This window comes from Peromyscus eremicus, chromosome 3 (genome assembly GCF_949786415.1).
Source record: "Peromyscus eremicus chromosome 3, PerEre_H2_v1, whole genome shotgun sequence".
Lineage (NCBI taxonomy): Eukaryota > Metazoa > Chordata > Mammalia > Rodentia > Cricetidae > Peromyscus > Peromyscus eremicus.
The window spans coordinates 145,953,950-145,980,577 of NC_081418.1; the positions used below are offsets into that span (position 1 = coordinate 145,953,950).

A 26,628-nucleotide genomic window follows, 5' to 3' on the forward strand; every position below is an offset into this window, starting at 1 on the left:
GGTCATCCTCAGCTACACAGTTAAGTTTGAGGCCAGCCTGGGCTACATGAGACTTTGTCTCAAACCTAACAAGACCAAATGAAACCAAACCAATATTTTTGATATATTATAGTGCAATAACAAGGTCAATATAGCAGAATTATATATACATTTATTATCTATCTAGACTTATATTATCTATGGTCATACTACCTAGAATGCAATAAAGACTTAGTAAATATACAGGAAGAAAAAATAGAAACATAATGTTTCTTAGCTTCTAATGACATTAAAATTATAAGTAAATATTGTACATCACTTTCAATTAATGAACCATTGTAAAGGTTATACAATGTGATTGACATGTTAACACAGAAAATGATCATTTTCTGATCAGAAAGTAATCACCAAGACTTTGAAATCACTTAATTAGTTCAAGAGCATAATATATCAATACAAAAGTATAATAGTTTATTAGAGGATCATAATTGCTTTTTGTAAATAAAGTACATAGATAACATTCATAGTCACTTTCCTTTATGTTGACTTTCCCAGTAAAATGCATAAAGTGTTCGACTGAAGAAGAAAATAATGGATAGTGGTGCTCACAGGACAGAGTCAGATCCAGTTTCACAGGGCTGTCTCCAAAAGATCAATACTTGACGATGTTTCATGTATACTGCCATAAAACTTCAGAGACTTTTCACAAAGAAGAGTTTCTTCACGATTTCTTCCACTGATGCTCTGGGCATTAAAATGATTTAGATTACAATATCTAAAAAAAAAAAAAAAGAAAAGAAAAGAAAAAGAAAGAAAGAAAGCTTTCCTTAGGAGCAGATGTAGATCACTTGATAAATCATCAGCCTCCCTCCTGCGCTTGCCTACCTTTATGTTGGCACCGCAGGGCTCATTATTTAAGAGGCAGTCTTTGTACAGGGACAGGAGAGTTCTATTTAGTACATAGTAAGGCTCCCATAAGGACCTTTAGATAGCACTCTCTTAATATTGAGACAAGGTATTGCCATGTAGCCTAAGCTCTCTTGGGACTTGCTATGACATCTAGGCTTGTTGGAACTGGGGCAATCCTCTTGCCTTAGCTTCTTAAATGCTGGGATTTTAGGGTAGCACACACCATCATGAGCAGCAGGATGGTGTTCTTTTACAACCATCTGTGAGTCTCTTCTGTACTGTCAGGGAGAGAAACCTGGAAATTTTATTGGCAGTGGATTTCATGGCTGCTTGGACTCTAACGGCTCATCAGATATGCTGTAAATTGTATTGTATTGATCAGACGTACCATGAATTTGGTGCTGAGACCATTGTCAAAGAAGGAGTCTGTGACCACATTTTAAAAACGTCCACTGTCCACCCTGACATCAGAGAAACTTACCTTTCCTGAATATCTTCTCCGACAATACTATTCTGGGAAGGAGGGATTGTTCCCATTTAATACACTAGAAAACTAAAGTTCAAGTGTAAAACAACTTCCTTATGTTGACATAAGACTTGGACAGACTTAGACTCATTTCTGAACCAAATCTGCTTTAGTGCATCTTGTTCTAATCCCTGGTGTTGGACATTTTCATTCTTACCTCTCTTTTCATCCACCTCAAGCTCCCACTCGATAACCACAGATATTTGAATGTTTTAGATTGGACACCAATCTCATCCCCTTTGTACTAACGGCATTTCCTTGGTTCAACATTGTCTCTTTAGTGCCTGGGACAGTGCTTTACAGGTTGACTGAATGCATGCATGCATGAAGAGCTGATAAATTTGTATTCACAAGTAAGACTTATTTGAATGCAATCATATTCATGGTCAACTAAACCATATCTCAGCATAATGAAAAGAATAAAGCAGAAGAAAGGGAATGTATAAGGTCAAATTGGTAGGCACTTTAGTATTGCTAATATTTTTGAGTATTTACTCAACTTCAACCCTGAGACACAATAAGAGGTGGAGAAACCAAGGCCCAGCCAGGTTAAGGAGTGTGTTGGTGTTTATATTGCTCATACACTGTGGAACAGACCTTGACATCTCTGACTCTGGAGGCTGCTTCTATGAAAGACAAAGGCAAATTCTTTTTTTTTGTTGTTGTTGTTGGGGAATATTATTTTAAGGTGTGTTACTTTTGTTTATGTCACATTTGTTTAACTCTGTGAAGCTGTGCTACTTTGCCTGTGTAAAACACTTGATGGTCTAATAAAGAGCTGAAAGGCCAATAGTGAGGCAGGAGAAAGGAAGGCGGGGCTGCCAGGCAGAGAGAAGATAAAGAAGGAGAAATCTGGGAAAGAAGAGTAGCCAGAGAAGGAGGAGGACATCAGGGGACAGACATCCAGCTACACAGCCAGCCACTGAGAAAGAAATAATGAAAGGCATACAGAAACAGAGGAAGGTAAAAGCCCAAAGGCAAAAGCTAGATGGGATAAGTTAAGTAAAGCTGGCTAGCAACAAGCCAAGCTAAGGCCTGGCATTTATAATTAAGAATAAATCTCCACGTGTGATTTATTTGGGAGCTCAGTGGCAGGCCCTTTGAAAGAGCAAAAACAACCAACAACAGTTTTTTTGTTTTTTTTGTTTTTGTTTTTTTGTTTGTTTGTTTGTTTTTGGAGACAGGATTTCTTTGTGTAGCTCTGGCTGTCCTGGAATTCACTTTATAGTTCAGGCTGGCTTCTAACACAGAAATCCACCTGCCACTGCCTCCCAAGTACTGGGATTAAAGGTGTGAGCCACCACTGCCTGGCCAAAGGAAAATTCTTACAAAAAGACTATGAAATAAAAAAAAAATGGAGAGGTGGTATTGGACTGTACACTGGCAGATGGAGACAGCGGCTAAAGGGGAAAAGCACGTGTCTTCAGCTTCTGTTTTCACAACAGAATCTGTTTTCCTACATAGCTACAAACCCTTGTTGGAGTTTCCTGTGAAACTCTGATTTTCTAGTTTCATTTGCAATCTAAGAGCCTGGCATTTAGAAAAATTCCATACTGGGGGAGAGAGGTGGAGCTTGTGTGCTTTGGACGGCAAGAAGTATTCATACTAATAGGGCTATTCAATTTTAGGTCTGGTTCCTACCCCTCCTTGTAGGGTTTCAGTGTCTCCCATAATGGACCATCAGCACAGGGAGATCAGGGCTGTAGATGACACTGAGCATCTGTTGACTTTTGACTCGGCAAACTTCTGGTTTGCTGCATCCATCTGTCACCTGGATGCTGATTCAAAAGACATTTAGTAGAAGAATAAAAGACTGATTTGGGCAAGGAAGAGGTAGCGACAAGTGGGAAGATTTGTGGGGAAATGTCTACAATAGATAAATGGGGGCAAGTGAGGACAATGAAACTTAAGCTCCTGCGATGTTACGCACGGAACTTAGCTATTTACAGAGTTCTCTCCCTAAAAACCAGCAGTCTGTATATTGACGTAATGTACATGTGTAAAGGCTCCAACAGGTTAGACAACTTGCTCCCTGAACACAGCTAGAATATGTCAGAAAGACAGAGGGAGAGAGAGAGAGTTGGGGCAATCAATAGATAGATGGATTGTGGGGGGCATCCCTCATCCCCACATTTCCCCAGAGTACTCTTGAGTAGAAGCAGCAGGAAATATTAGTTAGAAGGAAGGATAGAGGAGAGAGAAACAGAAAATACAGGATAGCCTTGGGAGGGTTTAGATCCTAATCCATCGGGCCTCAACTGTCTCTGCCCTAGGGTATTTAAAGGAATGCCAAGGAGTAGAACAAAAGACCTCCCCCCCAGCACAGGCAAGTGTAGACCATCTCAAGAGACCTGTCCTCAGGACCGTAGTCCAATCATCCTCTCTATGCAGACCTGCTGGGTAAATGTAACAATGGGCTCCAACAATGAATAGCAGATGATGCACAGCTGCCTGATTCATGGAGGTTCTTTGGCAAATAGGCATTGAATGGATGAAAAATATTTCTGTAATTAGATGGTATTTTGCACATGTTAATTGTCAGACAATAAGATTGTGCACAAGGATGATAATATCACATTATTTTGACAACTTAGGTGAGTCTCTAAAACCATGGTTCTCAACTTGTGGGTCATGACCCCTTGGGGGACACATATCAGATATCCTGTGTATTAGATATTTATATTATAATTCATAACAGTAACAAAATTACAGTTATGAAGTAGCAGTGAAATAATTTTATGGTTGGGGGTCACCACAACATGTGGAACTGTATTAAAGGGTCGCAATGTTAGCAAGGTTGAGAGCCACTGGTCTAATGGATTTTCACCTATTGACCTTGAAATGGCCACTGCTGATTTAAGGCTTGAATGGAACCCAAATCTCTAGGGTCATTAAATTCTTAGCTGTTTGTTTAATGATATTTTTTTCAATAGTAATGACTTACCCATATGACCACCTGTAACTCTGAAATAGTACCACAGTGGATAAAGAAAACCACATTGGCGTCACAGCATGCTTTAGAATGGTGAGAATTTATTATGAGAACTGGTGGATAAAGGAAGGCTAAAGTGAAGGTTTTCCTCAGAATAATCCATTAAATTTCTGCAGGATGCTAATTTGTCTTGTCATGGCATATGGGATCCCATTGGCTCATTCCTGAGTCTCAGACCAATATTTCACGGAGTCAGAAATCGTTCCTCTTCCCACACACTTACCTCCGCGAAGCCCTCCAGAATCCCAGGACGTTCAGCAGCGTCAAGGATGCCAGCACGAAGAAGAAGCCTTCTAAATTGCCTTTGTTTAATGTGTTTGGAAACCAATTGCCTGTTTGGAGCAAATGTGTAATTGTTATTCAGTTGCAGAGTTGCAAGTTTCTGTGAATATTTTATTATCCTGCGATTCATAGAGTATTGTTCGCCTCAGTAATATTGCCAACATAAGAAAGCTCATCTGAAACTTCATTGCCAAAATTCATTTAATTCTGGAATTAATAGAAAAATGATAAGCAGCGCACCCCAACATGTCAGGCTTAAAAGGCAGCAGCACCTTTCTCTGAGTGGTAAGGGTAATCTTGATTACGATATTAAAATTAATCTGTCGTCTATACTGTCTCATTTATCCTGCGATCCCTTTGTTTAGTGCTGTGCCTAACATATGGAATAAATACATATTGAATGAATGAAAACCCTTTTCTATGATCAGATTGTCTTCTGCATATCTAATTGTAAGTCACATGACACATGTGGATGATGGGTGTCACACATTTTAACAAACGGAGTGAATCCAGGGTTCTCTTATGGTGAAGTCACTGCACGTGTTGGGCAGAAAACATGAACTCCGATTGATGCAGAGATTTCTTTGGACCTGATCAATAAATATTCTAGTTAAAAAAAATGCAACAAAGAATCTTCACTTCATTATAGCATCAAACTGAGTATTTATGATATCACTCAGGATTCAAGGTAATTAATTTGTTCTTAAGTTTTAACTTTTGGTTTTGGTCTTTGCTATGATTTTTTTTCCTCTTTCTAAATCTGAATCAATCTTTATTCAATGTACGCTTTCTGCATGCACGTATATATGTGCATGTTCTTGTGTGTTGGGTGCAGATACATATATGTAGAGTATGTGTAATGGATGCCAGTCTCTAGGCTTCTTCCAGTTTTTGTTCAAAACAGGGTCTTATTGGTCTGGAACTCTGCCATGTAGGCCAGGCTTGCTCAAGAGCTTCCAGTGTCAAAACAGTAAAAAAAGGGTGAAAAAAAAAAAGCATGGTGAACAATGCCTTGGAGAACTGTGAGAGAAGCTTCAGGGGAAAAAGCAGAGGGCCTCTTATCTCAAGTGCATTGTGTTGCCTGGATTGTTCTTGGATGTTATTCTGTGCCTCCTGTGACAATACATTCATTTATAAGACGTGTTTATTTTTGTTAGATGTCAGAATGTAGCTATAGAATCCAATCTGGTCAGTGTACTCTGAATCTGGATATGCCCTCTGCCTTGCTTCCATGCTTTCCCAGATATAATCTACAGTATGTGCCAGGCAATTGTGTTTAAACTGGTCTGTCCTGAGAAGGTTCTGGGAAAGGCTGCTCTGTTAATATCTAGTATGTGCTTACTGATATTTATTTATATGTTTTTCTGAAGTCAAACAACCTTCCTTGGATAATTGCTCTTATTTTTGGTTATATTTGTATATAAAAGTCCACTGAAACTGAAGTAAGGGTGTCTCAGAATTATTACACTGTAGTGTCTCCCACCCTTCATCTTTCAGATCCTCAGATCCTGGGTCTCACAGTCACAGATCTGCATAGGTTGGCAAACGTTGACAAGTGGCACCAGAATCAGGGACCTGCATGAAAAGCTAAGAGAGAACCTGAGGACCCCTGTAGCAGAAGGCAAGGAGGGATTAATATGGGCCTAAAATAGGGAAACCAGTATCATATACTGAGTTGATACATCATTTCTTAAGTAAGAGTGGGGCTTCAGTGACTAAAGCCCAGCTGTACCAATGTTGGGATCTAACAACAGAATATAATCCTTGGTTTCTTGAAGAGGGCACTCTAGATTCCGGAGTATGGGGTCAAGTTAATGAAATACAGTGAAAACCCACAGACAAGCAGAAAGTAGTGTAATGTACTTCTGGGTAACTTGGACATTCATCCACATCATGATACAAATAGCAAGTGGGGACGAGCCAAAGGATCTAGAAAATACCATGACAGATTCTGTACATAAGTAAACACAAGAAAAAAGTCTTCCAAGCTAATAGGGGGCTTTTTCTAGCACAAGGTCAGAAGGGACCAAGTGAGCAAAACTGAAAGTAAAAATATCAGTTCCGCTCAAGGGATCAAGGATGAGCGCCCCTGGCCGTCTAAACACACCTCCCCTGCCAATATTACAACTTCCTCTACCTGAGGACTATAATGATGGTTGGAATGGATAGAGGAGGGGGGATTATGCTGCCTTTCTGGAAGGGAGCACCTTTGTTTTCTGGGAGTGAGGACATATGGCATAAATTACCGGATTTTGGAAAAAGAAACAGAGGAACTTTCTAAAATTAGATGGGGCCTGATGAGCCATATCAGGATTTTGTTGCTCGTCTTTTACAGGTGGTCAATTGTCTTATGGCTGATGGAGAGGCAGGAATACTTACTGTTAAGCAACTGGCATATGAGAACGCTAATGCTGCATGCCACTTGTCCCTTTAGAAAGGAGATAATGGGTACATCCCCCTCTGTGCTGATATTGGGCCTGGACACTGGAGTCTGTGTGTGTGCTTATCATCTCACCACTTCTGGGAGGATAGGCATGCACCAGCACCATGTCTGCCTTTTTGTGTAGGTTCTAGAGCCCTGAACTCAGGTCCTCACCTCTGTAGGCAAGTGCTTCACCACCTGAGCTGTCTCCCCAGCTTCCTCAATGGATTTTGATGTATACTTGCTATTCAACATACTACATAAAATACAGCATAGTCATAAACACAATACCCAGTTTTAGTCAATACTCTAAAACTAGCAATACAGCCCAGCATTGTGGAAAAGGAGAATCTATCTTTACAGGAAAGGTCCAACTGCAGTTCTGAGTGACTAGAATAACTGAAACAGTTTGACACTGTGAATAGGAGTCCATCCTCTTTGAAGGTTCCAATGCCAGTGTCTGAGTCCTCTATCCCCTTAGAGCCACAGCTTCTAAGCTGTTAGTGAAGGGGGTCTGGGACTATAGTAACTTGTCTTTGTGCCGAAGGCCTTGACCTTCAGTTCTGCGCTTTGCACATACTACAGGATGCTTCTGAACTAGAAGGTCTCTCTTGGCCTCTTCCTGGGAAGTATACACTTTCAACTTGGATTTGGATTACATGTTCTGCTAAGTTAATAACCTAAGTAAGACAGCTGTGATTGAGTATGCCACTTCCTGTTTAGTCTCTCTCTCTCTCTCTCTCTCTCTCTCTCTCTCTCTCTCTCTCTCTCCTTCCCTCCCACTCCTCTTTGCTCTCACTCTCTCTCTCTCTTTCTCTCTCCTTCCTAAAAGAGAATATCTAACAACAAACGTCTTGGTCCTTTGGCTCTTACAATCCTGTCTGCCCTCTCTTTCACAGTCTTTCCTGAGCCTCCGGTGTACACGTTATGTTGTAAATGTATGAATTGGAATCGGGCTCTGAATAGTCAGTTGATCTCTGCATTCTGACCAGCTGCAGTTTTCTGTAGTGATCTCAGTTTGTTGAAACACAGACCAAACCAAAATAAAAGGAAAACAAAAGAAAAGAACGTGTAGTTGAGAGCTGGGGAGGCGAGGATGGATCTGAGGGGAGCTGGGAGAAGGAATGGGAGACGAAAATGCTCAAAATACATTGTATGGAATTCTCAAAGAATTAATCAAAATACATTTTAAAAGATTAACAATCACAAAGAGGTTTGATCACTAATAAAACTGTTAGAAAACAAATGCTGCTGTCATTTCACTTCCCAGCAGGACGTATTTGTGTCTCAACCATGGAATTATCATGTGTCCGTTACCTTCTTGAACCCCATAAACAAAGCTGATGCTGAAATGGCACACACCTGAAATCCCAGTGTTTATGGGGCTGAGGCAGCAGGCTTACCAGGAGTCTGAGGCCAGTCTGGGCCTCAGTGCTATCTTAAAAGAAAAGAATTCAGTTTAGGGCTGTTTTGTAGGTTATACTACCACATTTAATTAATTAGTTAATCATTATTATTTAGATTGTGTGTGTATGGGTATTTTGCCCATATATGTGTGTGTGTGTGTGTGTGTGTGCATTCAGTACTCTAGAATGCCAGTGGAGAGCATTGTATCCCCTGGGACTGGAGTTACAAACAGTTGGGAGCTGCTCTGTGCCTCTGGGAATCAAACCCAGATCCTCTGGAAGAGCAGCCAGTGCTCTTACCCACTGAGCCCTCTCTCCAGCCTTTCTCCATGTTATTAATTTGTGTACCATTGTAAAGGAAATGCCTGATTCTGTTGCTATAGTGACATGATGATGCCTTCATCTAGTGTTTAGATGACTGGTTGCACTGAGCGTCTTCCTGTACATCTATGAATGAAAACTGTAGCCCTGTTTCTCTCTTTTTCTTCTTTCTCTGCATTTCTGTGTCTGTGTCTGTCCCTCTGTCCCTTGCCCCCCATGCATGCGTAGTGACTAAAGCTGTACTTAAGTGAGGGAGTTGGAGTGTAGGTCAAGGAAAGGTGAGCGAACATCTCTCTTATTTTCAGAAAGAGCTGTCCCACTCAGCCCATTCAAATGGTGCTATTTTCTTTTTCTCTTGAATTAATATCCCAGTCATATTTCTGTCCTTTCCATTTCACTTCAGCACTTCGCATGTCATGTGGATTATACCATTTTTATCATCGTGTTACTCTGGCTTGGGTAAGAGGTTTTCAAGGAGCACGTGAGGCCTGAGAATTAACATGACATTAATTCTTCTTGGAGCATGAATTTCAGTCTGTAATAAGTAATTGAAAAGACTATCTTTATATTATAACAAAGTCAAATGAGGTAGAAGAATATAAATTCTGAAATATCTTTGGAGGTAAAACATCATATTTCTAAGAGATTTTGCAATTACAGCAAATACTAGCCTTTCAGGAGGCAGTACCAAGTCCCCGGGCATGGCAGCACACTTCCATCTGTCACTGGGGACACAGCGGGCATGAATAAAAATCACTGTGACTTGGTATATAGGAATGTGGAGGAGCCAGATGGGAGGACACTGTCCCAAGAAGTTAGAGGAAGTAAGTGGAAATGTCAACTATTTGTCAAGCTCCTCCTTAAACATTTTGTAAGTAGGATTACTTAAAAAATAAAGTACCAAATTGCCACATTCTAATTCCTAATATTCTCTCTCTCTCTCTCTCTCTCTCTCTCTCTCTCTCTCTCTCTCTCTAGCTATCATCTATCTATCTATCTATCTATCTATCTATCTATCTATCTATCTATCTATCTATCATCTGGTTCTGGGGATTGAACTTAGGACCTTGCACATGCTAAGCAAGTTCTCTACCAGTAACTGTTTTTCCATATTTTTTTTAAATTAATTTACTTTTATTTTGAGTTTCTGGTTCTGACAAATTTCTGGGCTAGCCTTGAATCTGCTGTGTGGCCCTCACAGTCCTTGAATGCTCAGTCCTCCTGCTTTGCCCTTCGTGGGTAGCTGGCCTTGGAGACTTACATCCCTAGGCCTTGCTCTGTATTCCTTCTTAAATGTTTTGAACACCTAGCTTTTTAAAATAATGCTGATCTTCACATAAGCCCCACAGATTTTCAATGCATTCTGATTTAACTTTCTGGATAAAGCTTGCTTTTGTGGTGAGAGCCACGGTAAACAGAACCCTTGCTTGGATTGCCAGCTTGGGACAAAAATCAAGCCTCAGGTTAGACAGAGTCTTCATAAAACCAAAAGATTGCTTTATTTAATAGTTGTCTTTCAATAGCAGAAGGCACATTGGGTATAGGGAGGCATCCAAAGTACCTGGGCTTGAGGCAAACTTTCAAAGTCAACTCTCATCTCTATTATTGAATACCTTTTGCTTTTGAGCAAATAACTAGATGGCTTCAGCCTCAGTTTCTCCACTTGAGAACAATGACAGTAATACCTTCCTCTCTGCACTCTTCTGGGAATCAAAGAGATAATGGCTGGGAAAGGTTGGGCACAAAAAGGCCTCCCATAAACATCAGGCCATCACCTTCCCCGCCCCCTTGAGGGAGAGCTCACACAGCAGTCAGGTACCCTGGACTTGATTTGGGGCTTGTTTCCTGTCAGTTATTTCTTCATGCTCTGTGCGTCATTTTTTTTTTTTTATCATTATCTCAGGACCAGCTGTAAAATGTTCCATTTAACATCGTCGGTTGACTCAGCTCTTAGTGCTATAACTTTATTTTAGTAGCTTATAAACTTTTATTGTCGTAATTCACATTTGGACCATTTTTCATCTGACATTTCTAGGAGCTGATTGAAGTTGGGAGCATCCTTGCAAAAGGAGACAAAGTGAAGACTTTAGGTCGAGAAGGAGGCCAAGGAAACTTCTCCAGAACTCAGCGCAGGAGAGCAGGAAGTTAGCAGGAGGAAGCCTGCCACTGACAGCCCCTTTATTACATGGTATTTGTAAACCCTCACAGGAAACCCTAGGTACTTGCTTCAGTGATATATCAAGCTGGTTAACAGAGACTGTTGCACTGCTGAGGTAAGAGAACCTTTGGAATATTTAGCAATGTTCAGCATTTCCATAGAGGGCACTTACTAACTTCAATTTATTTACTCATTGAAACTGATTTTAAAGAAACTTTTGGGTACCAAGAAGTGGTCACTCCAAGTTGCTTAAAAGAAGTTCCGAAATTAGTGAGGAAAAGTGCAAATGGAAGTTATTCTGGAGTATTGGACTTTATACACACTCATTAAAATGTCTCTGTTCATCTGAAGTTATCATGGCCATTTCAGAGACAAAGGACTGTAGACTCTTGTAGACGGTTCCTCTACGCTACAGATCAGAGTGTGGAGACCCTGGGCGGAAAAGCAAGGCACCACTGAGCAGGAAGCTCCTGTTCCATTCTTACCTGAGCATGCTGATTGCCCCTTGTTGATGCCAAATGCACTACTACCATTATTATTCAACTGATAACTTGAAAAGCTTCTGGGTAGCTGTCTGAAATAACTTGATTCAAATTCCTCCCCAAACATATTATTCCTACAAGGACCCTACCCAATTACTGAGACTCATTCTCAAGGCAACACGAGGTTCTAGGAATAATTTTCAGCAAAATATAAAGCTTTGAAACCTGAATGAGAAACATATAGGGAGACACACTTAACACTCCAAACAGCAAGACTTCTAATAAGACAGAAAAATACACTTATTCCTCTCCAATCATAGGCTCTGTATCAAAAGGTCCAAAATTTCATGTTTTGCCTTGTCTTTCGGCTTCACAGGGCTCCAGAGGCTGACCTGTGCATTTTCTGGTTCTTGTTAGACACGTTCTCCACCTGCAGGGAAAGCATAAATGCTCACATGACAGGCTCTCTGACTAGATGAACTTGCTACCTTCTGCCTCAGCCTTGACTAACAGATTTCACTTTCTTGCCAATGATCAAGGCGACTCCAAGAGATCAAGGGGATACAAATTGGAAAGGAAGAAGTCAAAGTATTATTATTTACAGATGATATGATAGTATACATAAGAGACCCCAAAAATTCTACCAGAAAACTCTAGCTAATAAACACCTTTAGTAAAATGGCAGGATACAAGATTAACTAAAAAAAAAAATCAGTAGCCCTCCTATATACAAATGACAAATGGGCTGAGAAAGAAATCAGGGAAACAACATCTTTCACAAGAGCCATAAATAATATAAAATATCTTGGAGTAACTCTAATAAAGCAAGTGAAACAGTTGTATGACAAAAACTTCAAGACTTTGAAGAAGATATCAGAAGATGGAAAGATCTCCCATGCTCATGGATTGGTAGGATTAAGATAGTAAAAGTGGCCATCTTACCAAAAGCAATCTGCAGATTCAATGAAATCCGCATCAAAATCCCAACACAATTCTTTACAGACCTTGAAAGGACAATACTCAACTTTATATGAAAAAATAGAAAACCCACAATAGCTAAAACAATCCTGTACAATAAAAGAACTTCCAGAAGTATCTCCATCCCTTATTTCAAGCTGTACTCAGAGCTATAAAAACTGTATGGTATTGGCATAAAAACAGATAGGTTGATCAATAGATTGAAATTGAAGACCCAGAAATAAATTCACACACTTATGGACACCTGATTTTTGATAAAGAAGCCAGAAATACACAGTGAAAAAGAAAGCATCTTCAAAAAATGGTGCCGGTTTTACTAGATATCAGCATGTAGAGGAATGCAGATAGATCCATATCTATCACCCTGAAGAAAACTCAAGTCCAAGTGGATCAAAGACCTCAACATAAATCCAGTTACAGTGAACTCATAGAAGAGAAAGTAGAGGAATAGCCTTGAATGCACTGACACGGGAGACAACGTCCTGAACAGAACACTGATAGCCCAGGCACTAAGAACAACAATCAATAAAGGGCCCTCAAGAAACTAAAAAGCTCCTGTAAGGCAAAGTACACTGTCAATAGGACAAAACAGCAGCCTATGGAATGGGAAAGGATTTTCATCCAACTCCACATTCAACAGAGGGGTAATAACCAAAATATATAAAGAATTCAAGAAACTAGACATGAATAAACCAAATAACCTAATTAAAAAATGTGGTATAGATCTAAACAGAGAATTCTCAGTAGAGGAATCTCAAATGGCTGAGAAACAAAAAAATATTCAACATTCTTAGCCATCATGAAAATGCAAATCAACACCTATCAGAATGGTTAAGATAAAAACCACAAGTGACAGCTCATGCTGGGGAGGATGTGGAGCAAGGCAAACACTCCTCCATTGCTGGTGGGAGTGCAAACTAGTACAGTCACTATGGAAATCAATACAATGACTCCTCAGAAAAGTGGGAATCCATCTACCTCGAGACCCAGCTAAACCACGATTGGGCATATGCTCAAAGGATGCTCCACCATACCACAAGGACATTTGCTCAATCATGTTCATTGCAACTTTATTCATAATAACCAGAAACTGGAAATAACCTAGGTGTCCCTCAACTGAAGAATGGCTAAGGAAAATGTGGTATATTTACTTAATGGATTATTACCCAGCTGTTAAAAATGATGACATCATAAAATTTGCAGGTAAATGGATGGAACTAGAAAAGATCATTCTGAGTGAGGTAACCAATGTAGTGATATATTGTGTACCCTAATAAACTTGCCTGAGGATCAGAGGACAGAGCCAGCCACTAGATTAGACATAGAGGTCAGGCAGTGGTGGCACACACCATTAATTCTATTACTCAGGAGGCAGAGATCCATCTGGATCTCTGTGAGTTCAAGGCCACATTGGAAACAGAGCCAGGCAGTGGTGGCACATGCCCTTAATCCCAGTACTGGGAAGCACACACACATTTAATCCCAGGATCTTTCAGCTTTTACCCCAATATCTGGTACCTTGTTTTTTATTATAAGACCATTAGAAATTTAAACAACAACCCAGACCCAGAAAGACAAACATGGTATGTACTCACTTATAAGTGGACATTAGTATTAAGTAAAGGATAACCATGCTACAATCCACAGACCCAGAGAGATTAAGTAACAAGGAAGGCTTAAGGAGGGATGCATGAATCTCACTGGGAAGGGGAAATAGAATAGCTTTTGTAGGTGGACTGGGGGTAGGTGGGTATGGGAATAGGAAGGGTCAGGTGAGTAATGGGAGGGACAGAGGGAGAGAGTACTTGGAGAGATGACTGGAAGGAGGGGGCATTTGGGGAGTGATATAGAAACCTAGTGCAGTGGAAACTTTCTGGAATTTATAAGAGTGACACTAGCAAAGTCTCCTAGTAATGGGGGATATGTGGGTCCCAGACTGGCCATCTTTTATAACCAGTCAAGACTCCTAACAGTGGCTCTGGGATATCAACCCAGCCACAAAATCTTTGACCTACAGTCTGTCCTGCCTGCAAATGTGCTGAGGTAATGGTGGTGCAGAACCTGTGGGAGTCGCCAACCCATAACTGGTCCAGCTTGAGGAGGGAGCCCATGCCTGACACTGCCAGGATGGCCAGGAGCCAGAGACAGGAGAGAACCAGACACAACTGGGAAAAAAAGTCAACAGAATGACTCCTAATGATATATTGCTATACTCGTAGATCAATGTCTCACCCAAGGGTCATCAGAGGGGTGTCATCCAGCAACTGATGGCAGCAGATGCAGAGACCCACAGCCAAACACAAGGCAGAGCCAGAGGAACCCATGGAAGAGGGGGAGGCAGGACTGTAGGAGCCAGAGGGATAGAGGACACCACAAGAACATGGCCCACAGAATCAACTAAGCAGGGGTCACAGAGACCCACAGAGACTAAAGTAACAAACACTGACCCTGTATGGGTCTGAGCTAAGTCCTCTGCATATATGTTATGTTTGTATAGCTTGGTGTTCTTGTGGGGCTCCCAACAGTGGGAGGAGAAGATCTCTTTTGCCTGCACTTGTGACCCTTTTCCTTCTACTGGGTTGCCTCTTTCAGCCTTGATATGAGGATTTGTGCCTGGCCTTATTGTAACTTGTTATGCCATGTTCAATTGATGTCCCTGGGAAGCCTGCTTTTTATTTATTTATTTTTTGGAAGAAAATGGAGAAGGAGTGGATTTGGAGGAAAGAGGAAGTGGAGGGGTTGGGAGACTTGGAGGGAGGAGAAACTGCTGTCAGGATGTAATGTATGAGAGAAGAATAAAAGAAAAAAAGATGACTTCAAGAAACCAACCATCTCCTCCTTCAGAAACCAGGGGTACCTCTTTGCTACTACTAGCCTGCACCCAAAGGCCTAGCTGATTCAAGCTATTTCTGAGCGCAACCCCAGCCCCACACAGCCTTGCATGGCGAGCTGAGTCTGGGAAGCTGTGTCCTCCTCTCCCATGTTCTGTTTTTTTTTTTTTTTTTTTTTTTTTTTTTTTTTGAGACAGGGCTTCTCTGTGTAGCTTTGCGCCTTTCCTGGATCTTACTCTGTAGACCAGGCTGGCCTCAAACTCACAGAGATCCGCCTGCCTCTGCCTCCCAAGTGCTGGGATTAAAGGCGTGCGCCACCACCGCCTGGCTTCTCTCCCATGTTCTGAGTACATGAGATTGAAAACTGCTGCCATTACTGCAGGCACAGTGTAAAGTGCTTGTTTTTAGCCGTCGTCTTCTATTTGGGGAAGAGTGGGAAGTCTTCCTCATCAATGGGATAAGTAGAAAGAAACAGAATGAGCTGTCACCGCAGAGAACAAGGTCACTTTGAGACAGAATATGTTACAATCTCATATAAATATTGGATTATTGGTACCCCTCCCTCCCTCCTTCCCTCCATCCCTCCCACCATCCCTTCCTCCCTCCCACCATCCATTCTTCCCTCCTTTCCTTCATCTTTCCTTCCTATCTTCTCTCTTTCCTTTCCTCCCTCCCTCCCTCCCTCCCTTCCTCCATCCTTCCCTCCCTCTCCTCCCCCCTCCCTCCCTTCCTTTCTTTGTGTGCTGGTTAGTTTCTATCAACTTGATGCAAATTGGTCACCTGGCAAGAGAGGAAGTCAACTGAGGATTCATCTCCTGTGGGCTTGTCTGTGAGGCATTCTCTTAATTGCCAATTGATGTAAAGCCCACTGGGGGTAGTGCCATCTCTGAGCTACATGGTCTGCACTACATAAGAAAAGCAACTGAACAAGTGGGTACCCATTGTTCTCCCATGGTCTTTACTTCAGTTCCTGCCTCCAGGTTCCTGCACTGGTTTCTCTCACTGATGGATGTGACCTGAAAGCTGAAATAAACTTTCCTTTCCCAAGCTGTTTTTGGTCACGTTTTTATCACAGAAACAATGAAGCAAACTAAGACCCTTCCTTTCTCCCCTACCCCCCATCCCCTCTCATTCTTGGAAAGACAAGGGGCCCTGGTGGATATTCCACAACAGTGCTATTCAGTAGTAAGTTGTCTGCTTCTGAGCTACACTGGGAAGAGCAAACCCACAAGCAATAGAACAAGAGGCAATGGGATGGAACACATGAAGGGTACATGGCATCCAGGAAGTGCCATCCAATGAAGTACGGGTTCTTTGTGGCCCAGATCACCATGTATATTTCAATCTACAGGCTACGACCATCCCTTCTGATGAGGATGGGATCTGTAAGCTCAAGATAAGTGCACATAAGGATCTCCCTTAAGCCCAGCAGCCAAATTTTTGCCATAACTAGGGTTTCAATGGAGGTGCTTTAACTGTAGACTCTAATAAAAATATCGGCACATACTCTCAACTGGAAAACCATCTGTCTCTGTGAGTCTCTGCTTTTGAAGATGAGCAAATAGAAAAAAGACACAATATGGAAAAGAAATGTTGGTACAATAAGTATTATGACTGTTGTTTACAAGGGACAGGATGTAATAGCTTAAAATGAAAATAATGTAAATAAAGAGGAAGTCTTCAGATGGAAATAAAAAAAGAAACATTGATTGGAGGCAAACACGAACTGACAGTGAAAATCATCCAGAGGGATTTGGGAGGACTTTTTGCACTGATAAAAATCCCAATGTGGGCTGGGAGATGACTCAGTGGGAGAAGTGCTTGGTATGTAAGCAACCGAATTCCAGTGCCATCACCCATGTAAACCTGGGTGCTGTCGTGGACATCATGCCCTCTAACTCCTACAGTGAGAAGAGAAGTGGAGACAGAAGAAGCCCCAGAAGCTGTGGCCATCTGTCCTTGTGCACAGAGTGGAGGACTGGAGGCCCTGCCTTGATGGAGGACTGGAGGCCTTGCCTTGATGGAGGACTGGAGGCCCTGCCTTGATGGAGGACAGGAGGCCTTGCCTTGATGGAGGATGGGAGGCCCTGCCTTGATGGAGGACAAGAGACCCTGCCTTGATGGAGGACAAGAGACCCTGCCTTGATGGAGGACAAGAGGTTCTGCCTTGATAATGTTTAATAAATATTTTAATGTGTTTGACTCAAGGAATATACCATTTATAGTGATTTAACCAAAAATAATTACAAAGCATACCTAGAAACTCAAGATACTGCTCTCAAATAGCCAAAAGGTTCAGGCAAATCAAACCTACAACCACAGAACATTGAAAGAAAGTATAGAACAATGCATCTATAAATTAGGGATATGGGTATGAAACCTGGGATGGCACTTTAAAAGTCATACATGTTTTCATTTTTAATGTAAAAAAGAAAAAAAATGAACTAACCATGCAAGATTAAAATTGGAGAATGGGTAGAACAATGCAAGGAAACTAGAAGGGGTTAGATGAAGATGAGAGCAAGAAATCAACGCAGGAGAAAAATGTTCAGTTTAATATTTCTAAAGGCTGACGACACATGAGGGAAAGCATATTAGGATAGAGAAGACTGGCACCATGTCAGGATCTGTAACAGGGATGCAGAGAGCACAGGGAGGTTAGTGGTACCCAAGTGTGCTCTGCTGGTATCAGAACTCTTGTGGAGATGGGGTGATAACTTTAGAAAATCTTTTTTGCCAAAATTGAATCAAGGAGAAATTGTTAATGGCCAACAGCATTGAGACAAGGCTATGAGGAACAGTATTCAAGAAACACACCAGAATCCCCATCAATATTTTGTGGAATATTAATTTACACTGTGTGAATATATGTCACTGTGATTGGTTTAATAAAGAGGCTGACTGGCCAATAGCTGGTCAGGATAAGGTAAGGAGGAGAGCAAAACAGAGAATGCTGGGAAGAAGAAGGGCAGAGTCAGAGGAATAGAGGGCAGAACAGAGAGAGGCAAGATGGGTATGCCGTACTGAGAAAAGGTACCAAGCCATGTGACAAAGTGTAGATAAGAAATATGAGCTTATTTAAATATAAGTTATCTAGTAACAAGCCTGAGCTATTGGCCAAGAATTTATAATTAATATTAAGCCTTTGTGTGGTTACTTGGGAGTGGCTTGCAGAACAGAAACTTCTGCCTACAAATGTTTTTCCAATATGGGGCCAGAATTTCCACATAAGACCTGACAAAGCTTAAAAAAGAATTCTTTTCTTTTCTTTCTTTCTTTTAATTTAAGAATTTTTTTATTCATTTTACATACCAACCACAAATCCCCCATTCATCCCTCCTCCCACTCCCCTTCAACCTCCCCTCGCCAAACCAATGCTCTATCCCTTCCTCCAAAAGTGTAAGGACTCCCATGGGGAGTCACCAAAGGCTGGTACATTTAGTTAAGGTAGGACCAAGCCCCTCCTTGATGCATCTAGGCTGAGCAGGACATCCCACCATAGATAATGGGCTCCAAAAAACCAGCTCATGCACCAGGGATAGATCCTGAATCCATTGCCAGGGGCCCCTCAAACAGGCCAAGTTACACAACTGTCTCCTGTATGCAGAGGGCCTAGTCCTGTCCCATGAATGTTACACAGCTGTTGGTCTAAAGTTTGTGAGTTCCTATGAGCTTGGTTCAGTTGTCTCTGTAGATTTCCCCATCATGATCTTGAACCCCCTGGTCATATATAATCCCCCTTCCCTTTCTTCAACTAGACTTCCAGAGCTCAGCCTGGTGCATGGTTGTGGATTTCTGCATCTGCTTCCATCAGTTGCTAGATGAGGCTCTATGATGACAGTTAGGGTATTCATCAATCTGATTACCGGGACAGGCCAGTTCAGGCACCCTCTCCGCTATAGCTAGTAGTCTAGGCTGGAGTGGTCCTTGTGGATTTCTGGGAATTTCCCTCACACCAGGGTTCTCCCTAGCCCCATAATGGCTCCCTCTATCAAGATGTAATGCAAGAGTAACCAGACTACAACCTACAGCTCCAGAGAAGCTAGGTAACAAGGAGAACATGGAGAGAAATGCATGGGTTGCCTTGGGAAGGGGAAGTAGATGAGATCTCCATGAGTAAACAGGGGGCAAGAGGGGCAATAGAGGGGAGGGGGTGGGGGATGAGAACATGAGGGAACAAGACAGTTGAGCTGGGGAAGGGATGAAGTGAGAGAGCAGTTAAAATGGATTCTAAATACACAAAAACAGAGTCAAGTGTGGCTTCTTGGTAAATGCCTTTTCTGTTTGCTAGCAGCAAGCAGAGGCTTGGCTTCCTGAGTTGGTGCTAGTGGCAAAAAGGGCATGGATCTTTTAAGAGGCCCTCCCACTGAACACTTAATTGGGTTTATGAGCAGCATGTGGTGCACCACTTGGTGGCATCTTGGACCCCAAAACTCCTAGAGTTGGGCAGTACATGTGGCTCCCATGCTGGTACCTCCACCATGAAGCCAGGCTCTCGGAGAACCAAGTGGGATAGAGTCAGCAACCAAAACAGAGGCAGAGGTCCTAGCCATGCCATTTAGCAGGTTAAAGGCTCATGTGGTCAGAAAAAGATTACAAATAGGTAATAAAGACAGATTCAGACTGAAAAAAACCCACTAAGTGGGTTATAGTGTGTTTAAAAATGTACATAGGCTTGGGAGAGAAAGAGTAAAAACAATCTCAGATTAAAAAATAGTTTAAAAAATAAAGTCCTTAAAAAAGAGTAATAAAAATAATAATAAGCCATGTAAAGATGGAAAATACACAGAGAGTCTGGATTCTGTATGTTACTGTGTTGTCTAAAGAAAATCTAAAGATTTTCTGATTGCTAATAAAGAAATAACAGCTGCTAAGACATTGTTTTATGAAAACTGCTGGATTAAACCAAGCTATATATTTAAAAAATGCCTTGACTTCAAAATGGAAGTCAAAAGATAAGTTATTTTGGAGAAGAGGTTATGCTTTTATTTCCACAGGAAATTAAAGGCTATGGATTTGTTCAAAGTTAAAAATGATCAGGTTTGATTGAGGAAAACCTCCTGAAAACCCTGACTACAAACATAAAGAAATAAACCTAGAAGAACTACAAGACACATGATGTGTATTTTACCTGCTCAAACATAAAACAAAAAGCCATCTTTAGCTGACTTGTTTACAATGCACATCCTATACTTGTGTTGATATAGATATGTATTTACCATTAAAAGTTTATGTATTTTCAGAACAAAGGGATCAGACACCAATAAAAATGAATGGCCTAGGTGATATAGCATCCAGAACAGCTTCAAGGCTGATGACTGAGATGATCCAGCCTCACAGATTACTCCAGCAACACAATTATCCTGATTTTTCTCAAGGTTTTCCCAGAGATGCCAACAGGAAATAGTCTAGAGAACAATGTTCATATTCCCAAAAGATGGGTTATATATGTTTACTATCATTTAAGAGGGGTTGGTTACAAATTGTTATTGGTGTTAGTAAAACAAAAAAAGACTAAACAAAAGAGTTAAATTCAAAAATCTCTTTTGAACAAAAAAAGATGGATAAAATTTAGAAATGATAAAATAAAAGGGTAGATTATTAAATTTATGTTAATCCAAAAAAACAACTATTAATTTGAAAATATTTTATATTGGTATGGATTTTGGTTTATTGATACAAATTTAAAGTTAATTTTGTTATACTATATGTATGTTTCTACTGTTATTTAGGTAGAGTATTGTGATTATGAAGCACATTTAAAAATTTAATAGATAATTAAGAAATACAGATTAATAGTCATCTATAATAATCAAACTTATAGTCATGTTAGGTATGTTTTCAAGGTCACAAACAGATATATTTAGATAGGTGGATGGTCTTCAAACACTTCAAAGACCTATAGAATATGGCATTTAATATGTTTAATAATCTAAGGCTTTTTATGACAGTGAGACATGTCTGCTCCTGACAGCACCAATCTACATCAGAGAAGTTGATGGGCATTGAAGAAACTCCATATGGAGTTTGTTTTCTTTATGGTAAAAGCTAGCCATTTGGGCAAAGAAACTGCCCTTGCCTCAATTGCTGACAGTATAGTGTCCAAACTGGACCAGCAGGATGCAAAACAAAGGCAACTACCAAACCTTGCCAAGACAAGGTAGGACAGTCCTTCAAAATTCCCTGCTTCCCAGAAATGTCTATCACATATACTAGGCCTATAGGTCAAAATTGAATGCTCCAATGTTATAGAAGAATCTAGTGTGATGGACCAGGCAGCCATATGTTCCTATCGTTAGGTAACATTTTATCCTTCTGGGGTCTTTGATGGAGTTGAGGACTAGATAGTCATAATTAAAGTTTTCCTTAGTTGTGATAAAAGGCAAATTAGGTATAAAACTTTGGAGTCACAAAGATAAGGTAAATAATATTTCATCTAAATTTGCCAGATACAAGTGGACTGGATATTTTAACTGTAATTCTTACTAATAATTGTTCTGTTGTATATAATTTTACTATGTTAAAGTTAAAACCTTCCTTTTTAATTAGACAAAAAGTGGGAAATATAGAATATTCTTTTACACTGTGTGAATGTATATCACTGTGATTTGTTTAGTAAAGTAGCTGACTTGTCAATAGTTGGACAGGATAAGGTTGGGGGAGAGCCAAACAAAGAATGCTGGGAAAAAGAAGGAAGGAGTCAGAGGAATAGAGAGCAGATGCAGAGAGAAAAAAGACGGGCATGCTGTATTCAGAAAAGGTACTAAGCCATGTGACAAAGCATAGATAAGAAATATGTGTTAATTTAATTGTAAGAGTTAGCTAGTAACAAGCCTGAGCTATTGGCTGGGCATTTATAATTAATATTAAGCCTCTGTGTGGTTACTTGGGACCAGTTTGCAGGACAGAAATTTCCACCTACAAAATTTCAATGATGTTTCTCACAAAAATGGGAAAAAAATAACATCCTAAAATTAGTATGGAATGACAGAAAACCTTCAGTAGCTAATGCAATCTTAAATACAAAGAGCAAAGCTGAATACATTACAATACCTGATTTTAAACTATGCTACAAAGCTAAGTAATCAAAACAGAATGGTGCTGTCATGTAAGTAGATACATACAATGTATGACCAGTGGAAAAAATAGAGAGGCAGAAAAAATTTACACATTTATAATCAACTGATTTTCGATAAAGGTGTCAAGAACAAAGTAATAGGGAATGGAATCAATGCATTCCGAGAAACTAAACAACATAACACAGAAGAATGAAGTTAGACTTAAATTATGCTGTATACAAAATCAGGTAAAAAGGAGTCAAGGAATTAAACAGTAGTCCTTAAGTTATAAAATGAATAAAACACGACTATAAGAGAAAAAGTCCATGAAACATTAAAAACATCAAAACAACAAAAATAATAACCAAAATGAAGTGAAAATCTTCAAACTAGAAGGGGAAAATCCCTAAACACTATATCAGATAAGGAATTGATATTCAGAATTTATAAGGAATAAAAGCACTGACTAAAGAGAAAACAACTTGTTTGAAATGGACAAAGGTGGTAAACATTTTTTCCCAATAGAAGACATAATGGCCAACAGATATTTGAAAAAAGAAATACCTTAAATTACTAATGACCATGAAAATGAAAATTAAACACAAAATTGGATATTACTTCTTGTCTATGAGAACAACTGCATGAAAAAGAGGGATGATCACACATGTTGGTGATCTGAGGAATGGGGACTTGTATACTGTTGGTGGGAATGTGAACTAGTACAACTGTTATGGACAGCATATGAAGTTCATTAAAACACTAACAACAGGATTCCCATGTGTTGATCTCACTTGGGTATGTATCCTAGCAACTGAAATTAGTATGTTGAAGTGACATCTATACTGTCCTGATCATTGCAGAACTATTCATGATTTCCAAGACATAAAATCCACCAAAGTACCCATAATGAATGAAAGAATTTGAAAATGGATTCACAATGAAATACTATTCAACCTTTAAAAAGGAAAAATAGTTCTGTTATTTTTAACAATAGAGATGAATCTAAAGGGTATTGTACCAAGTAAAATAAGCCAAGGACAGAGAGATATATATTTCACAACCTTATATATGGAACCCTCCCACAAAAAATCAAGTTGTTGAGGTAGGGAATAGCATGATTACCAAAGGTTTTGGTGGGGAAAGAGAAGGCAAAGAAAGGGAAGATGTTGGTCAAGAAGGAAGAATTTCAGTTTGAAAGGATCAGTCAGAGATGGATTGCACAGCATACTACTGTACTTAGTAATAATGAGTTATATAGTTCAAAATTGTTAAATGTGTGGATTTCCAGTGTTCTGCCACAAAGATATAAGTATATGAGGGGTTGGGCATGTTGATGAACTTGTCTTAAACATCCTGTCATGTTGGCGTGTAATACTCATCATACTCCATAGATGTATACCATGATTCACTACCAATCAAAAATAAGATGGGGAAGCAGTAGGGTTCTGATTGAACTTCCAAATTGTCATGGAAAAACTGGAGCATTTCTCTGGATTCATCCAGAACACAACAGGACATTCATCATGATGTATATGCAATTGTGACTGCAAATGACACAGACACTCATAATATTATTTATGGGGAGTCTAGCAATCAGGATGCTAGAGTTCCAGCCAAGGACCCCAAATAAAAAAGCTTGGTGTGGCGACATGCCGCCATAATCCCACCATTAATACAGGTGAGAAGGGAGGCAGAGGCAGGAGAGTCTCCTGGAAGCTTGTGGGCCATCTAGAGTGTTCAGTAGGGCAGAGAGACACTCTGCTCAAAGGTGGAAGGTGAGAAGAGATTCTAGAAGGCTGTTGGTCTCCACATGTGCACATATACACTAAAACAAAATAAAGCAAAAAACAACAGCAACAAAAAAAGTTCAGCTACGAAAACTCCACAACCGAAGATGAATGCAATACTAATAATCACCATGGAAATGGCTCGATGGATTTGAGTATGTAGGTCAGTAGACAAGTTAAACAAACTCATCTCTAAAAGCAAAATATTCAGTCAAAACTAGGAAAATCTTAGGGATGAATATGACTAAATGATAATATAAAGAGTATAAAAAATTGGCCTTTATAGTTATTTAAGGAAAGCAGTAAAAATGAAACTAGAAAAATGAGCAAGGGGCATGACTAAAAACTTCGTGTCAAAGAAACACAATATTAATGTTCTAAGAATACTAAAAGCCTCAATTTCACAACCCCAATAATATAAAGTAACAATGGAAGTTAGTTTTTGCCAATTGGGTTGGCAAAGATCAATTGTGGCTGTGTGAAATCAATGGAGGAAAGGGTTTCAGCTTTGAGGTTTTACCGGGACACTGAGGTGGATTGCTATTTGGGTAAGAGATTTATTAAAAGACTTATTAGTGTCATACAGGGACAGACAGACAGCAACATGACAAGAGCTCTGAGGAGGGATCAGGTGCACAGGTTAGAGGTGTCCTTTTCTATACATTTTACCGGAAGCAGAAAGTTTATGCCATGTGATTGACAGCTGGGCCCTAGGACCTGCTTGTGCTTGGGATGACTGATTTCTAGGAGAAGTGAGGAAAAGAATCTGTTAGCTTGGGGCCCAGCTGGGGAATCAGCTAGGAAGGTGGAGAAAGCAAGAATCTGCAAAGAGAAGTCAGTAGAGGAGCTTTGCAAAATCATGTGTCCCTGACTGACAACAGGTATCATCAAACATCATCACAACCAATCCATGTAGCCATCGGAGACAGTCTTATTTCTGAGAAGTCTAAGACCTTTGGCTTCACTGATGAACAATCCCATTTCCAGGATTCCATTCTTAGAAGATAATAAGAGATGTTCTCAAGCAACACACAAACAGGTTCCCCTCGATAATATCTGTAACCCTGAAAATCGGGAGCCAGTCTAAGCATTCTGTAAGAAAGAAAAGGTATGTATGCATATCAGACACACTATAGAATATTCTGTCCACCTAGTGGTTAAACGTGGGTTTTTAAATTTTTCTTTCATTTTTGCAATTGTGACTGCAAATGACACAGACACTCATAATATTATTTATGGGGAAGAGAAGATAGGACTTGACATATGTGTGTTGATTTGGCCATGAACAGAGTTTCTATAATCCTATTTTCTGACTATCTACACAAACATAAACTTTAATAACTACTCATGTGCACAAATAGAAAACTATTGGAAGAAAATTTATCCATATCATTTGTCTATCAACTTTATTTGTAAAATATTTTTCTTCATGTATGTGTGTGTGTATGTGTGTGTTTGTATGTATGTATGTGTGTGTATGTGTGCGTGTGTATGTGTGCATGTGTATGTGTGTGTATGTGTGTGTATGTATGTGTGTATGTATGTGTGTGTGTATGTGTGTGTGTGTATGTGTGTGTATGTATGTGTGTGTGTGTGTGTGTGTGTGTGTGTGTAGTATTCACAGGGATCAGAGAGGGCAGCAGATTCTTTGGAGCTGGAGTCATGGGCAGTTGTGACAGGGTGCTGAGAACTAAATTCAGGTCCTCTGGAAGAGTAGCAAGTGTTGTTAACTGCTGAGCCATCCCTCCAGCCCTGTTGTCCACCATCTTTTCAAACTCAACCCCCTACCTCTTTATAATTGGATTTATTTATACATATACTACTTTTACAGCAAAAGACTGGAAAAATCTTGTGACTGATTATAAAATGATCCAGTGCTGGGTTTTTACCACCCACACCTCTCCATTAGCTGGTCATTAGCAGCCTTGAAATTGCACCTTAGAAGGCACATGTTAATTACAAAATTTCCCTGAGATATTGGTACAGAATCCCAGTACCCTGTTAAGGAGAATGAGATGGTCCCAAGGCCTACCTCCAGTGAGGTATCACTCCACAGAAACTTCTTAGATACCTCAGACATGTATGGTGTTATTCTACATGCTCCCTCCCATTTCTTTCGATTCTAAATGGATCTCTGTCCTTTCTGGGGGATGATATTGTGATCCCCCTTTTATTAGCTACTGGTTCATTTGGAATGCAAAGGAACTGAAAACTCTTGGTATTCACATTTTGGAATGCCTTTGGAAGGCGGCTGGATCCTGAGCAACTACTTTTCTTAGACATCATTATTACTTTTTAAAAGTTATTTAGTAGAACTGGTAACTTAGCAGGTGTCTAAGACTGTAGAGATAAAATTAAATGGATTGTATACTCTGCTATATTTGAGGTACAATGTTCTCTCTCTCTCTCTCTCTCTCTCTCTCTCTCTCTCTCTCTCTCTGTGTGTGTGTGTGTGTGTGTGTGTGTGTGTGTGATTTTAAGAAATGCACAATTAAAG

At 40.1% G+C, this 26,628-nt stretch overlaps 1 protein-coding gene across 1 annotated transcript in view; it reads right to left on the reverse strand.

The window, feature by feature from the left end:
* Window positions 1-461: 461 nt before the first annotated feature.
* Slc15a5 (solute carrier family 15 member 5) overlaps window positions 462-26,628 on the reverse strand; it is a 100,791-nt gene continuing 74,624 nt past the window's right edge. The window contains exons 8-9 of the mRNA XM_059256983.1: window positions 4,630-4,738; window positions 462-754 (exon numbers count right to left, since the gene is read on the reverse strand). Coding sequence (XP_059112966.1) covers window positions 610-754; window positions 4,630-4,738 — 254 coding nt within the window. The 3' untranslated portion in view covers window positions 462-609. The remainder of the gene's footprint in view (window positions 755-4,629; window positions 4,739-26,628) is intronic.